Genomic DNA, 16,605 nt, shown 5'->3' with positions numbered 1-16,605 from the left:
AAACTGGACCAGGCTGGGGCGCCTGGGTGGCGCAGTCGGTTAAGCGTCCGACTTCAGCCAGGTCACGATCTCGCGGTCCGCGAGTTCGAGCCCCGCGTCGGGCTCTGGGCTGATGGCTCAGAGCCTGGAGCCTGTTTCCAATTCTGTGTCTCCCTCTCTCTCTGCCCCTCCCCCGTTCATGCTCTGTCTCTCTCTGTCCCAAAAATAAATAAACGTTGAAAAAAAAAATTTTTAAACTGGACCAGGCTAAGATAATCGTACCCATCAGTGATTTTCCAGGGGCAACTATCTTCTAACAGGTGTATACAATAGGGAAGACCCAGAGAAATCATTTCTCGGTAGCAACTTTGCAAGTTTTAATTTTCCATTACCAATGAATTTCAGATGGTATCTTTCCCCTGGTAAGTAAATATATTCAACGTACTTTATTCCCCCTTGGAGTCTGGCTTTAAAATACCATATAAAGGGGCGCCTGGGTGGCGCAGTCGGTTAAGCGTCCGACTTCAGCCAGGTCACGATCTCGCGGTCCGTGAGTTCGAGCCCCGCGTCAGGCTCTGGGCTGATGGCTCGGAGCCTGGAGCCTGTTTCCGATTCTGTGTCTCCCTCTCTCTCTCTGCCCCTCCCCCGTTCATGCTCTGTCTCTCTCTGTCCCAAAAATAAATAAACGTTGAAAAAAAATGTTTAAATACCATATAAAATTGATATTTTAAGAATCCACCTTACCATTTATTTATTTGGGAATAAAATGCTGTAGCTTGTGAGCGAACCGAAATCGAAAGCATGGAGCGCCGCACACAACGCCAAGCGATTTCTGTTTCAGGTATTTTCAGGGTGTTTTGCTCCACCTTGCACCACTTCGTGAGAGGCATGAATCAGATATATGAGGTCAACAGCTGTGGCAACAAGGACCCTTCTGAGCAGCCGTACGGGATGATAAGAACCTTTTACATCGCCGCTGAAGAGGTAGAATGGGATTATGCCCCTAACAAAAACTGGGAGTTCGAAAAGCAGCACTTGGACGCAGGAGGGGAAAGGTACCACGGGCGAAGCCGTCAAGTCTCTTGGGTGGGATTGCACACACTCTGTAGACGTTTAGCAAATGTGAAAACCTGAACACGCCCTGCTTCTGTCTGCACTATTTTGGCAGACAGCGGCTTTTACTAGGGGCACAAAAGAGGAGGGAAGCTGCCAGGGCCTCATCCCGGGAGGGGAGTCTGAAGGAAGTCATTTGCACCCGCATCCCCACCCCCGCAGGCTCCGCGCATCCCCACCCACGGTGCGGTGCCGGTGCCGGTTGCAAGCGTGGCTGTCCCAAGAATGCATGTGCCTTTGAGAGAGCGCCTAGCGTGAAAGAAGGCCTTAGGGAAAGAGGCAGATCCCAGTGACCTGGGACTGTGAAGACGAAATGGGAGGGAGGGAGGGAGGCAGAGGCGGGTGCGCAGTGGGGTGAGCAGATGGGCTGCTCTAGATTGAGGAGCGTGGGGAAAGAGCATCCATCTGGATAGGGAGTGGGTCGGAGGCATTGCCTTGGCAGAGATCCTGGAACTGGGGGAGGGAGGAGCTGGTCTCTCTACTAGGCCCTGTACCCAGAAGGTCCCCAAGACTGACCCTCCCGTGAGAGCACTGTCTGCCGAAGCTGAACACCAAAGAGTCCGCAAGGCTGTGAGCCCTGGCCCCCCACCCACCCTAAGTATCCTTCACTTCCCACTGGGATGTACTGGGATAGAGTCATGCAAGGTGTAGAGTCATCTGCTGGGCACTGACCTGCAGACTCCACCCCAAAGTTCATACCCTCCACTAAACAACTTGCTGCTTAGGTTATTTATTCCCTGTCCCCATATACAGACCAGGAGACTCAGGGCACAGAGGTAAGACTAACCCCTAGTCATTGACACTGGAATTGAACAAAGACAAATCTGTGTTCTCACCGCCAAGCATGTTAATTTCCATGTCTTTGTTCCTCTTTGTTGTTTATTATCAGACCCCCTCCCCCATACTAATTCTCTTTAGTCGTGTCACACACGGACTCCTCTATGCCCAAATGTTCCTAATCTTAACATGTCTTTTTTCTCGTCTTACTTGTTGGCCTGTTTTGAGGGTTTAGACACCCGGAAAAGAGAGTATAACAGCATCACCTCATGGATAAATGAAGAAACAAAATGCCTCTTCCACTTAAAAAAGATTTGCCTCAGGGACAGGGCGGTTTAAAATGTATTCCATGACTCACCAACCCACTTATTAAACCAGACACTCCTCTCCTGCAAAGCCAGTGCCGCCAATACAAGCTAAAGACTAATACTGGTGCACTGGAAAATGAAATGAATCGTAATTCAGCCTTTTCTAAAGTGATTATTTTTACTAAAAGGCTGCTATCACTGAAGAAATAGTTGTATGATAACTCTGTTGTATGTATATTGCATGTATATTCTTAGCCCTTATACTCCTCGTCTTCCATGACTTTCTTGAGACCCCGTGTAATTTGTGTCTTCAGACCCCATCTCTCTGGGCTGGCAGGAAGCTCTAGTCTCAGTCTTCCAGGATTGTCTCCAGGTGACGTAGAGAGATAAAGCGTGTCGGGTGTGTCTGTACCCTGCCCTGCCACTCTGGATATTGCCCATAAATCACTAAAAACAAAGCCGATTGAGAGCATGTTCACATATTCAAAGTACAACAGATCTGTAGATAAAAATTCTGTAGACATTGAAATGACCGGTTCCTGTCGTGGCACATGTGTGGCACCCCTGCGGATCGAAGCCCAGGGACAAATGTCCTTTCTGCCCCCCAGTTGTTATGCCTCTGCTCGTTGAGCCAAAGCCATGGCATGGAGACACCCAGCTTTCAAACCACCTCTCAGTATGGGTTATCCCCGAGACGTTTATTGTCCGGGTTAGCCCAGACCCTCTGCCCCAGGTATCTTTCCCAGAGCTTCCTAAGAACGCACTGAGAAGCCCTCGGGATCCCAGAAAAGCAACCAATGCGACCGTCAGTACAATGCCAGGGTTTGTGCAGTGGGAGAGAATTCGAAAACAGAGATTAAGTTGTTATAGAGAAAAAACCTTGTATTCCCAGTACTCGTGAGCTTGTGGACTGATACGCATTTAATTTAACCACCCTGGGACTTGAGATAGTGACTGCCATTTCTTGAGCACCCGCCATGTGCCAGGCATTTGCTAGGGTTTTTACAGACCCTATCTGATAAAGACCCTTAGGGTATACTTGACCCATTTGCTCAGCTTTGGCCCAGCATGTCACATGACTTCCCAGCAAGATGGTGATAGAGCATGTGCTTCCCCGGTGCTCAGTATGTGTCTGGCATGGCGCTTTACAGATCCTAACCCATATAATCCTCACAGCAATCTGGGAGACGAATGCCTTATTATCATCCCACTCCGCAGAAGAGGAAAGCCGAGAAACAGTAAAGCTATGGCTCCAGAGGCATTTCTGTCACTACCACGTATGTTATTAGGACTTCTGGAAAATAAAAGTAGGAGAAAAATTCTCTTGCCTCGGAAAGCATATGGTCTAGGTCAAAGATATAGGTGCCTTTGTTAAGTACCTGCTGTGTTATAGGCATTGTACAAAGTACGAGTGAAACAGTGCTGATAAGGGCAGGCCAGGTCCTTCCCCATACAGACTTCATGGTTCGTGGGGCAGACATTAGAACAAGCATCCTGAGTGAGGCAATCACTGTGAGAGGAGAAGTGCAGGGCACAGGGGGAGCTCACGGCAGGTGCACACGGCCCCACCTGGGGGAGAGAGGGAGAGAGGTGGTCAAGGAGGGAGTAGTCTTTGTCCTGGGACTTGAGGAACAGGCCAGTCAAAGAGGTGGCAAGAGTGTTCTTGGCACAGGGAATAACCCGTGGAAGGCCCAGAGGTGGGGAGGGCATGTGGAGCTCAAGAGAGAATGTTTAGGGTGACCAGAGCGTAGAGTGCGTGGGTGCCAGTGACGAGAAACGAGGCCTGAGAGGTTGGCAGAGGCAGACAGCAAAGGGGTGTGAGAGCTAATTTGAGGAATTTGGCAGTGGGAAGCCATCATCACGTTTTCCACAAGGACTCACTTGGTGGAATTTATAGGTTAGGGTCACTCTGCGTGTAGAGTAGAGGATGGAGGGAAGGGGGAAGCGTGGGTGGCAGGGAGAGTGATTAAGAACAAGTCCAGTTAATACGGGTAAGTGACCTAGCGGGCTTAGGTTGGAGTGAAGGTAGTTTAATAGAGGGAAATGGAAGGATGGGAGACATACTCTATTTTGTAGCTAAAACTGATAGATTTTTTTTCTGTCTTTTTGTGATGATGTATCTTGGCGATGGATTAAATATATGGTTGATCCTCATTGTTTGCAGATTCCATATTTGTAAATTTGCCTAGTCACTGAAATTTATTTGTAACACCCAAACCAATTTTTGTGGTGCTGTTGTGGTCCTTCATAGGTATGCATAAAGCAGCAAAGAGTTTGTGTCTCCCAATGCGCACATTTCCAGCTGAGGTCAAACAAACAAAACATCCCTCTGTCTTCACTGTCTTGTTTCAGCTTTCACACTGTAAACAAGCATCCTCTTTGTGGTCTATTTAGTGCCTGTGTGTGTGTGTGTGTGTGTGTGTGTGTGTGTGTGTGTGCTTTTTCGTTGGTGACTTAGCTGTTTAAAATGGCCCCCAGGGTAAGTGCAAGAAGGCTGCGATGTGTCTTACAGAGGAAATACATGTGTTAGATAAGCTGCCTTCAGGTGTGACTTATAGTGCTAGTGGCCATGAGTTCAAAGTTAATGAATCAGCAGTATATATTAAATAAGATGTCTTGAAACAGAAGCACACATAGAACAAGGGTATTTATCAATCTGTCGATGAGAGTATTGGGACCAGAGGTCTGAAGAAACTTTTTTGCCGGAGAGGTGGATTTTCCTCTACCGTTCAAATTCTTCTGGCTGGCCTAAAAATTAAATTGACATGAGACAGATGAACAGGAGAAAATCAAATTTACTTACATAGGGAGAATCCACATAGACATGAGAGATTCCAAAGACAGTGAGGCCAAAGGAGATATATATGTCATTCTGAAGGAAGGAGAAGGAAGTAGGGGTCTGGGACTTCAAAGAGAAGGAAAGCAATTCATAGGAAGATGAAAAAGAGTACATGTTAGGTAAACAAATGTTGATTGGGCCACTCAGAAACAATGGGACAGAGAGAAGAATTTTAACAGACTTTGCTAAATTCCTCTCTGTCTCCCACCCCTAGTTCATATTATGAGATAGTTACCTTCTGTAATAGCCCCTTCCGGGAGTGGGTCCTCTACCTAAATTCTTCTGGGCAGTTAGAGGGAAAGTCAGAGCTTTTTCCTGCATCTTTTGGGTCTTGATTGCTTTCAACTCAACATAATCCACATGCCAAAGTCACACCTCTTGGGGCAATTCGTTCTGAACACCTGTAAAACGTAATCTTATGTTTCCCCTAGGGACAATGGTTTAGTGTTCATTATTTCAGTATTCAAGGTGGCTTTCTAGAACATGACTCCTGTGAATACCAAGAATCAACTATGCCTATATTTGTATATGAGTATGTGCACAATATACAACCTAGAGTCTTTCTTGAGATCTTTAAGGTGGAAAAGTAGAACAAGGTATGGAATGATATAAATGGAATCTGAAGGAATTCAGGGTAGCAGAGTGTGAGCATGTGCATGTGTGCATGCACATGCATGTGTGTGAGCTTAGTTAGTCCCAGGAAGAGGAGTACCACCTCAAGGGGCCCTTAGGAGTCTCCAACTAAGGCTGGCCACATTCAGCACCCAGCAAAGCTTTGGAACAATCATTCCAAAGAAGTAAGACCTGGGCCAGTGTTGGCCTGCCCCAGTCAGAACCCCCTGCGGTGCTTTCAAATGCAGATTCCTGGCTCCACTCCCAGAGAGTCTGGTGCAAAAGTTGAGCTCCACTGGGAGATTCTGATGGCAGCCAGGTATGGGAAACTGTGCTCCTGAGTACCCCTGAATCACTCAGGAGCACCCAAGGTTTTTCTACCTTCTGACAACTTTAATTTCTGCTGCTTCTGATTTATAGACATGGAGATATATTTATGAACCACACTGAAAACTGGATTGGCTCTCAGTACAAGAAAGTGGTTTACAGAGAATACACCGATGGGGAATTTGTGGAGATCAAGGCCCGGCCGCCACGAGAGAAGCATTTGGAACTGCTGGGTATGACACAGATCGCAGCCATACGCTGCCAGCCCCAAGGCACGTGAACATGTACACATACACTGTCACACTTAGACCTGAGAAGGGACAGCAGGGACAGAGTGGCCTGAGTGCATTCACCCAAGTGTGACATCTTCCTGCCCTCCCATTGTCAGGGAGCATGCTCTGTACTCAGCTCATTCAAAGGAGAGAAAACCAGATAACACACAAACACGAGTCCTTATCGTCAACAGTCTAACCAGCATCTGTTGCCCTGAAATTCCTTTCCCATCCTTCTGCTGAGCCAGGACATTTTAATTGGAATAATGTGATGCCTCAGATGAGCAAGCAGAGTATTTGCATAGCTTCTTCAAGGGCCTGGATCATCTATGCACAGGGCCATACGAACACACCATAAAAACAACTCCAGCAAAGGGCGCCTGGGTGGCTCAGTCATTTGAATGTCTGACTCTTGATCTCAGCTCAGGTCATGATCTCATGGTTTGTGGGATCAAACCCTGCGTCAGGCTCTGTGCTGACAGCACGGAGCCTACTTGGGATTCTCTCTCTCCCTCTCTCTTTCTCAAAATAAATAAATAAACATTAAGAAAATAATTCAAGCCAATGAGAAACTCCTTGCATAAGAGGAGTGCTAAGGGTAGAAGGCCTGGTTTAAGCTTAGGAGGCCCTGAATGTGGCCATCTCAGAACCTACTGTGCCTGTCTGATGCCCTGGGCTGCCTGACCTGGGGATCAGATAAGCTCTTCCTTCCTGCTTTCCTTCCCCACTTCCACCTGGGAGTCACCAAACCTGACCCCATCATGAATATGAGATCTTTAGGCAGAAGGCTAATCTAGATGACTTTCTGAAATCCGTTCCTTTTTTTTTTTTCTGTTCTCATTTTTATTTTTTTATTTAAAAAATTTTTTAATGTTTATTTTCAAGAGAGAGAGAGAGAGAGAGACAGAGCACAAGTGGGGGAGGGGCAGAAAGAGAGGGAGACACAGAATCTGAAGCAGGCTCCAGGCTCCGAGCTGTCAGCACAGGGCCCGACACAGGGCACCTCGAGATCACCACCTGAGCTGAAGTTGGATGCTTAACCAACTGAGCCACCCAAGCGCCCCTCTGTTCCCATATTTAAATGCACAAGGTGACTTGTATAAATAATATGAGTTTACACAGTGCTTCTTAGTATTAGAAAAGGCACCAGGACAGCTAGCTTGATAAATTATTAGATGCCCCATCCACCTTCCCTGCACCCTCCCTGCATTGACATGCAAGCTTATCACACTAAAAGAATCAACCCAGTGGGAACATTCCTTCTTTTGAGCTGTGTTTGTCATATGAACTCCAGAAAAAAAGGTGCTGGTCCTGCCAAGGGTGGGGTGGTTTGCCCCTCAAAAAGCCCCGGTTTGGGTCTACTCAGTAAAATGACACAAAGGAGGGACTCCATCAGAGGTAAGCCCAGTTGTACTTCCCCTCAGGAGAGCACAAGGCCCATCCACTCATTTTCTGCATTTTTCAGGGACAGGCCTCTGCTCCTGAAGTTCCAAAGGGCACAGGGCAGGCAACAGGCACACCTTTGCTCCTTACCACTCCCTGGGACCTATCAGGCCCCAAATCAGAAGACATTCACCCTTACCAGTACAGCAAAGCAGGTGCAATTGAAGTGGCAATGAGTCACAAATAAGGATTTTAGTACATGCATGCACGTGCACCTATCTGTAACTATGCCCAAGTATGCTGTTTAAAAACATGCATTCTTTTCTAGCTCTATCATAAAAACAAAAGAGCATTTTTTCATACACTTCCTGATTCATACTCAGTATTTCCCTCCAAAGATCATAATAGCCCAACAAATTTGATTTAATTTTTTTTTAATGTTTATTTATTTTTGAGAGAGAGAGAGAGAGCGAGGGAGAGTGCATGAATGGGGGAGGGGCAGAGAGAGAGGGAGACACAGAATCTGAAACAGGCTCCAGGCTCCGAGCTGTCAGCAGAGCCCAAGGTGCGGCTTGAACCCACAGACCACGAGATTATGAGCTGAGTGGAAGTTGGAGGCTTAACTGACTGAGTCGTCCAGGCACCCCAGTCCAACAAATTTTAGGCTGATTTAACACTTCAGTGGCCTTTGTCAGAAAAGCAATTGTGACCATCAGTAAAGACTGGATGGGTATATTCAGACTCCCTACCATGAATGTGTCTTTCTATGATGTGGACTGCCATGGGCACCCAAGAATGCAAATAAATCCCTCAGGACCATAGGACCAGGTCTAAGGTGACTCCCAAATGGGAGTCTGTTCCATCCTTCTCGAAGCAGTGTCACATGACCCCGGTGTGTCTGGTGCTCTGTCAGGGGGGCGCCTGCACTGAGCAAGCTGCATTTGTGCCACTGTTGAGGCACGGAGAGGTGAGGGGCACCCGGCATGGGCGAGGGCTATCCCACGGTCATGCTGGTCCAGCAGGGTGTGGGCCGATTCCCAGTGGCACACAGGAGGGTTGCTTCTCACAGAAATGTGTGTGCACGAGTGCTGAGGAGCACACATCTCCTCAAGGTATCCAAACACTGGGACACAGCACTGGACGTGCATTAATGAAATCACTGTATTGATCATAAATCAGCACGTGGATGTTTTAGTTTTGCTCTTGTCTTTCAAATCCCTTTTATACACAATATTTCTTTGGATCCTCATGGTGGTGATGGTTATTAATATATCCATTTACCAGAAAATGAGCGATTTCAGACTTACCAAAGGTTACACACAACTGGAAAGCCACCATATCATGTGGATATGGCTTTTCCTGGAGATTATGTCTCAGCAGTAGTAAAATTGGCAGCATTTATTTATTGAGTACTTACTGTGTTTCAGTGCACTGAGATAAGCGCTTTACATACATTATCTTATTTAATCCTTATGATAGGTGTTATTAAACCCATTTCGTTGGTGAGGAAATTGAGAGTCAGGCAGGTTACTTGACTTTCCCAAGACCTCTCTAATAAGTGAAAGAAGCAGGATTTGAACCCAGGTTGGTCCAATTGCCAAATACTACTTGAGTATTTAATGTTACGTATATTGCCCTCCAAAGGAAGTGCACTAATGAAGAAGGTAACCTTTGTTTTATTTTGCCAAATACCATCTACATTTATATTACATCAGTGTTGAAAAGAACAACGATAATGCACACAGGCCTGTGTTTTGCCTTTAGGCCCGATGGTTCACGCCGAGGTGGGTGACTCCATCCTGGTCATATTTAAGAACAAAGCTAAGCGGCCCTACTCCATCTCAGCCCATGGTATTGAAGACATGGATAGTGGGAAGCAACTCCAAGTGCCCATCACAAAGCCAGGTAAGTTACACCACACATCTGCTCCATGCTGATAAGGACACTGGACTCAACTCTCTTCTGATCTTTGAAGGGTCTTGGAAATTTCATGTTAGTGTCAATATGTTCCAGCCATCACCTAGTCACTCCCAATATAAGATCATCATTCATCTAATGACCAAGTGGTTATGGTGTTTCTAGGGCTCTATTTGGGACCTAAAAGTGTGGTAAGACATAATAATAGCTAACACGTATTGAATGTTCATCTTTGGCCAGGTGCTGTGCCTTATATATTTTTTAAAAAAACTAATAATCTCGTGTTCTAGCAAGGTAGACACTAACATATGTCATGGACTCTGATACCATTGGTTGTAATATCCATCATTATTTTATCTGTTACTAAAAAAAAGAAAAAACACACTGCCAATTAAACTTTAACGTGCCACTGATTTGAAGATGCATCTTGATTTCAGTTATGTGAAAATGTGAAAAATGCTCATTCTATAACTGAGGAAATATGCTATTGTCACGTCCACTTAACAGATGACTAAAACACAGAGGGGTGAGCTTGACCAGGTCATATATTAGTAATGGCAGGACCTCAATCTGTTGGATTTCAGAACCTATGCTCTTAACCATATATTTCTTTTGCGATGCTTAAAATGAGTTTGGAAGAAAAACAAGACAAGCAAGACGAATTATTTCAGTAGTAATGCAGACTATACATAATGAAATTCTAACTGGTGGAGAATTTCAAGAATGTATCTGGGAGTGTTTATAAAAATTTCAGAGAAGGAAAATCCATGAAGATCGATCGATTGATTCAGAGAAAATAAAGAAAGGAGTAATTAGAGAAAGCCTTATAAAATAGGTAGAACTCCAGTTGAGTTTTAAAATATGCATTGAAGGGAGAGAAGATCTCATAATTAAAAGAACCATACATTTACACAGTTGGAATGTGGTTGTAGTAAATGTTAAGAGCCTCTGTGACCTTCAGTTATGAAATTGAGAGCAATCATAGGTGTAATTACAGGGGAATTATATGCCACTTTACTTATGTATATATATGAATAATACGAAATACTATAGTAATTACAATAAAAGTCATATAAGCCTTGGAAAAAATTAAAGATGCATAGAAGGAAGAAAAGAAAACACTCTTAATGCATCACCAGAAGACGTTAACAAGATACTCTTACATGGATGGGGTTGGGGGAGGAAATCTTCACTGGACACAATCCCAAACTCTCCTGCCTCTCCGCACCCCACCCTACTCCCCAATTCAGGAGCCTGTGTTTTACTGCTTTAGGAAGTCTCTCATGAATGTTCTAAATGTCTATCTATAGGGAGATACTTAAATTTTGGAATCCCCTTACAGTGAACTATTACACAGCCATTAAATGGATGTGAAGGTTTTAATGACATGAGAAAAACCTGTGGTATCATATTAAGCAAACTACAAGTATGGAAAAAAGGTTAAAAAGGAAATAAGCCAAAATGTTAATAATGGTTGTACATTTTGGGTAGTATTTTAAGTAATAGTTAGGGTGATACTCTTTTCTATTTCTTCACAGTGTTTGTACTTTCTTCATTTTCTGTAATGGATGTCTTGCTTTTATGAAGAGGGCAATTGTTTTAGTTATTTATTTATTTATTTATTTATTTATTTATTTATGTTAAGTTTATTTAGTTTGAGAGAGAGAGAAAGTGCGAGTGGGGGAAGGGCAGAGAGAGAGGAGACAGCGATTATCCCAAGCAGTCCCTGAGCTTTCAGCACAGAGCCCGATGTGGCGCTCGAACCCAAGAACTGTGAGATCATGACCTGAGCTAAAGTCAAATGCCAACTGAGCCCACCCAAGCACCCCTGAGGGAAATGGTTTTAAATGGGTCAAAAAAGCAGTTAAAATTACTCATTTTTGATGGTTAAAAGCAACTCAGGAGGGAGGAAGAAAAGTGCCAATCAGGCATGGGTAGGCAGTCTGATAGGGCTGTTGGGCCTGCTGGGTGAGCCCTCACAGGCTGCTGTGCCCTAATGGTGAGGACTAGTAAGGGACATAGCTCTTCTGTGCTGACTAGACTTCTAAGCATCCTTGATGGGGTTATGGGGTTAGAGAGAAGAATGATTAGAACATGGCAGAGAAGCATTTTTCTCACTGAAACTCTGAGGGGAGAATCTCTATAAGGGATCCCTCTCTGATTCTGTAAGGGTCTCTGACAAGCCTGAAAGTCTTGGGAGAGTCCAGAGATTAGGGGTAGGAGCAAGAAACTAATTTGGTGCACAAAATCCAGGCAAATTGGAGAAGAATGGTTATTCTAGGCATGCCTGAGATAAGGAAAGCAAACTAGTGCCTTAAGTAAGCAGCCCCCTCTCAGATTTCTCCTCCTTCTTCTTAAAGATGCCACTCAACAAACATGCACAGAACATCCTCTTTTTGTTTAGAGCTGCACCCCCCCACTGGGGCGAACAATGAATCATTCCAACTTTAATAACACCACCCCTTAGCCATTTGCATTTAGGAAGCTAAATATCAGCTGTTTATCTTACAATTAACAAGGCAGGGGGGCTATTATGAAAGGTAATGGAAACCAGACCTAAAATTATATTGCTAACCTACTGGTGTATTTGCAAATATGGAGCAGTTTCATGTAAGCATAATTTTTGTTTAACCTTGTGGCTCACAGTCAGCTATAGGTTGTATGTACTGATGGGGTGGGGATGGGACCTAGATAGTTCAAAAGGAGATAATGATTTAAATGTCGTTTTTATTTGAGACGTTTACAATGTGATTATCTTGCTAATTTATGTGAGTTTATTTATTACTTCTCTGCAAGGCTCTGGGTCAGCCACAGGGGATGCATAGATGTAGTCCCTGGCATACGTTTGTTATTAGTATACATACAAATAAACATTTATTAACTGCCTTCAATGTGAGACACTAACCTAGGTATTTAATTTTATTTAACCTTCACAACAATCTGAAAAATGGATGACTAACCCACTTTACCAATAAGGAGACTAAAGGTCAATGAAGTCAAGTAGCTTGTCAAAGGTTAGATAAATAGGAAGTGATAGGGTTGAGACTTGGAACTAAGTCTCTCTGATTCTCTCTGGTTCTAAATAGGTCCTGCTTATCTGCACATTAGAATCACCTGAGACTCTTTAAAAAAAATACTGATGCCCTTGTCCTAGGCCCCAGATACTCTAATTTCATTGGTTTGCAATGAGATCTCAGCAGTTAAGAGTTTACAAAGCTCCCTGGTGATTCAATCAGAAATCAAGGCTGAGTAACTCAAGTGTGCTCAAGCATAGCTCTTGTGAGGGAGATATGGACTTTGAGGAGAAAAAACAATGAAAAATAAAATAAGTCTTTATGCCTTGAATAAACATCAGTTGATAATATATAGGGCAAATTAGAAAGAAAGCTATAGTCTGAAATGAAAAATCTGCCATTTTGAGAATAGAGAAACTCGAGATGTGAGTTTAATTGGAGCATTTCTAAATGAATGAGTAATTCTCCCCAGTAATAAATATTAACCAAAGTACATAAAGATCTGTTTGTTATTTCTTTAGGTAAAACATCTGGAATAGAAGTAACACTAGTAAATTCTTTCTATTACTTCTCATTTGTTTCAGGAGAAATAAAAACTTACAGGTGGAATGTCCCTAAAAGGTCTGGTCCAGGACCAAATGACCCAAATTGTATTCCGTGGGTTTACTATTCAACAGCAAACTTTGTGAAGGTAAGATGAAGGGGGCAACCAAAATGCTTAAAGTAATATGACTTTAAACCAATTACTCAAGTTATCACAACTCTGGTGGGTATATGTGTAATGGCCAACAGCAGGGATCTCAAACTATGGCCATGCACATTTGTGAACATTGTTTATGGTTGAGTTGAATAGTATTAAGAAAACAAAATTCAACTGAATAAATTTTAAAGATCTAATTAGCTTTATTCAACAATTCATGGGCAGCGTCCCATCTAGCAGATAGAAAGGATGTTTGAAGAAGTGTACAAAAATGAGAGACTTTTATAGGCAGAAGGAACTAAAACAAGGAAGTTGCCGGCAAAAAGGAGATTGTCTGTGGCAAGGTCACCTTCCTTTGAGGGATAGCAGGGGTCTCACTACTGCTAATCAGGTAATTCCAGATTGACTAGTTTAAGATTCTGCTCCTGGGAGAGACTGAAACTTTAGTTAACCTAGGAATTAAGCCTTAGTTTGGTGATGTGGGCTTAGCACAAGTGACTCTATTTTGGACCTGTTGTCTCTCTCTCTCTCCCTCTCTCTTTAACAATTCCCCCGTTTTGATCAGACTCTCATCTTAATTGAGAGATGTGATAAAAATTTAAGGCATTAGCACCTCTCCCAGCTACTGCTCTGAAGCTCCCACAATTTTTGTTCATCTTCTGTGTGGTATTCACAGGTCATAATGCTTTTTGTTGAATCTCTGTGGTATTTATAGGACACAACTTTAGGTTCACATTTCTTAAATTGGTCATTTTCTTCATTCTTTTTCTGCGTTCTAGTCTTAGTGAGATCATTTGCTTGTTTAGCAGCTATGAAAATGCATTTCAAGCTTTTGAAGGAATACAGTGCACCAGGGAGACGACTGTGATTATTGTAAGCAGAATAATCCCCCATATCTGGTGTGCACTTTGGAACCATGGTCTCCAAGGCCCAAACCAATCAAAACCAAATAAGTCAAAGAAAGACCAGGTTGAAGGAGTCACTTTCTAAAGCCAAGTGGCTTGTTCAGTGGTTTCGTGTATCTGAGTTTCAACTTCCCAGAAATGTTATCCAGGTTCAAGTGGTGTTGGCCACAGCAAAGGCACCTCATTGTTCAGCTAAAAGATAATAAAAGGCTATCATATGATCAAGTACAACTTTGGCCTTGCAAAGATGCATACTTTTAGTGAGATCTTTTTGTGATTGGGGCAGATCTGATTTACATAATCATAAGAATGTAGGGGTGAAAATGGACTATGATTTGCATAGGTATTTGTGTTTAACTGAGCAAAGTACAGTTACAACTGGAGAAAGGTAAAAATGGGATACTGGATATTCTGGCCATAAAAGTTGGACTTTGTAAGTGCACTCCTAACTGGTGGTGGTGGGGGGGTGTCAATTGAGAATAGAAGAAAAATTGGTTGGAGGGAGGATCACAGGGTCTTTAGCATCATGGATTTGGAGGACAAATCTAGCAGTCTGAAAGGTTTCTGTCTCCCCTCCCCCCGCCATTTAGCAAGGGCCTGAGAGATGATGGTGTTATCTTTCCAGGCCAATGCCAGAGTATAGGAAGGAAAGAGAAGAAGGAAGGGTTTCATGTTTAGTTAAAGCATGCAGCTTTGGTGTGGCATCTTGGATGGAAGCAGTTTATCACAATGTAGGCTATTTCTTTTCCTAGTCATTTTGATTTGGAAATCTCTAGCATTTCTACAGGAACAGATATCAGGTGTTGGAGCCTTTTTCAGCTTTGAGATGTGTATTTGAGGTCTTTTTACAAAAGTGTCAATGGTCAGGAGCACTTGATAAGGCCTTTTCTATGAGTCTCACTCCTACAAAAATATCAGAGTAAATAATAACTCTCTGTGAATGATAAAAGTCTTCAAAGTTTTCCATGGTTAAAGATCTGATGAGAGTTCATTATAATGGAATTCATAAGGAAGTTTGGTTATTTCTGTAATATACATTTTAAAATAATACATGGAATTATGACTGATAAAATTATACTAGGGTATATCAAATTTCTAGGAATTTAATCAATTTCTAGAACATTTATAATATATATCCATATGAATATAATATAAGAAAGGCTTAATATTACTTCTTATTTCACAATGTTTCCCATGTAATTTAACCTATCAAATACACTTAATTACTTTAACATCTCTCTTTCAATAAGGGGGGAGAACAAATCTTTTGAGATGTCCCAGGACCCTCTTAAAATATCCCCAAAGTTGGTTCAAGGTCAAAAAGGCTTAATTTAGGATTTGATTTTTGGGAGGTTTCTGAAAAATATCAAAAGATTTAAAAACACTTGGTTAAAGAGGATCATAGGTCTCTGTGAAACAATAAATAGTTATCCACTTAACCATAGTGACAAAGATTTCACAAGGTTAAATAGTGAGGGTTAAATACACAAATACAGAAGGTTGAATAGTTCTAAAAATATCTTAGCTCTTCTAGTAGAGAAGACTCAGCTCTTTCAAGGAATTGAAGACTTGATAAAGACAACATGAAATACAGAAAATTATTTTGATAAAATAGAATCTCTGTTTTCTAGGCAGATTATGTAATCTGGGTAAAAAAAGAAAACTATACACACACCTTTTATTATCTCTTATCAAGAGTATATCAATAATCCAAGAAAATTTTATCACTTTAACAGAGAGGAAACTAAATTCTAACTTTATACCAGTGTACTGTTTTTTAAAAGGATAATGAACATACTATTAGTTTCAGGGGTACAACATACTGATTCAACACTTCTGTATATTACTCAATGCTCACCACAATAAATGTCAGTCACTATCCGTCACCATATAATATTACTACAATATTATTGACAATATTTCCTATGCTGTACTTTTCATCGCCTAGACTTATTTATGTTAGAACTGGGAGTTTGTACTTCATAATTCCCTTTTTTTTATTTAAAAAAAATTTTTTTTCAACGTTTTTTATTTATTTTTGGGACAGAGAGAGACAGAGCATGAACGGGGGAGGGGCAGAGAGAGAGGGAGACACAGAATCGGAAACAGGCTCCAGGCTCCGAGCCATCAGCCCAGAGCCTGAAGCGGGGCTCGAACTCACGGACCGCGAGATCGTGACCTGGCTGAAGTCGGACGCTTAACCGACTGCGCCACCCAGGCGCCCCCATAATTCCCTTTACCTATGTCACCCATCCACCCATCCACCGCCTCTCTGGAAACCACTAGTTTAACTTGGTTTGGAGTTAACTTGGTTTTGTTTGTTCTTTGTTTCTTTATTCACTTTTTTTTGCTTTTTAGATTCTACATATAAATGAAATCATATGGAATTTTAATTTCTTTTGTTGATTGCACTCAGCGTAATACCCTCTAGGGCCATCCACGTTGTCACAAATGGCACA

General features: G+C 42.7%; 1 protein-coding gene across 1 annotated transcript in view; it reads left to right on the top strand.

Moving 5' to 3' along the window:
* HEPHL1 (hephaestin like 1) overlaps window positions 1-16,605 on the top strand; it is an 80,497-nt gene that overhangs the window by 48,348 nt on the left and 15,544 nt on the right. Inside the window, exons 12-15 of the mRNA XM_047072505.1 lie at window positions 821-1,034; window positions 6,049-6,188; window positions 9,375-9,515; window positions 13,126-13,232. Coding sequence (XP_046928461.1) covers window positions 821-1,034; window positions 6,049-6,188; window positions 9,375-9,515; window positions 13,126-13,232 — 602 coding nt within the window. The remainder of the gene's footprint in view (window positions 1-820; window positions 1,035-6,048; window positions 6,189-9,374; window positions 9,516-13,125; window positions 13,233-16,605) is intronic.

The sequence above is a fragment of the Lynx rufus genome, unplaced genomic scaffold (genome assembly GCF_022079265.1).
Source record: "Lynx rufus isolate CCGP_SWC_20201006 ecotype Redwood Valley unplaced genomic scaffold, mLynRuf1.p SCAF_9, whole genome shotgun sequence".
NCBI classification, from domain to species: domain Eukaryota; kingdom Metazoa; phylum Chordata; class Mammalia; order Carnivora; family Felidae; genus Lynx; species Lynx rufus.
Note: the sequence above shows the minus strand (reverse complement) of the source record. Positions and strands in the feature narration are given on the sequence as shown.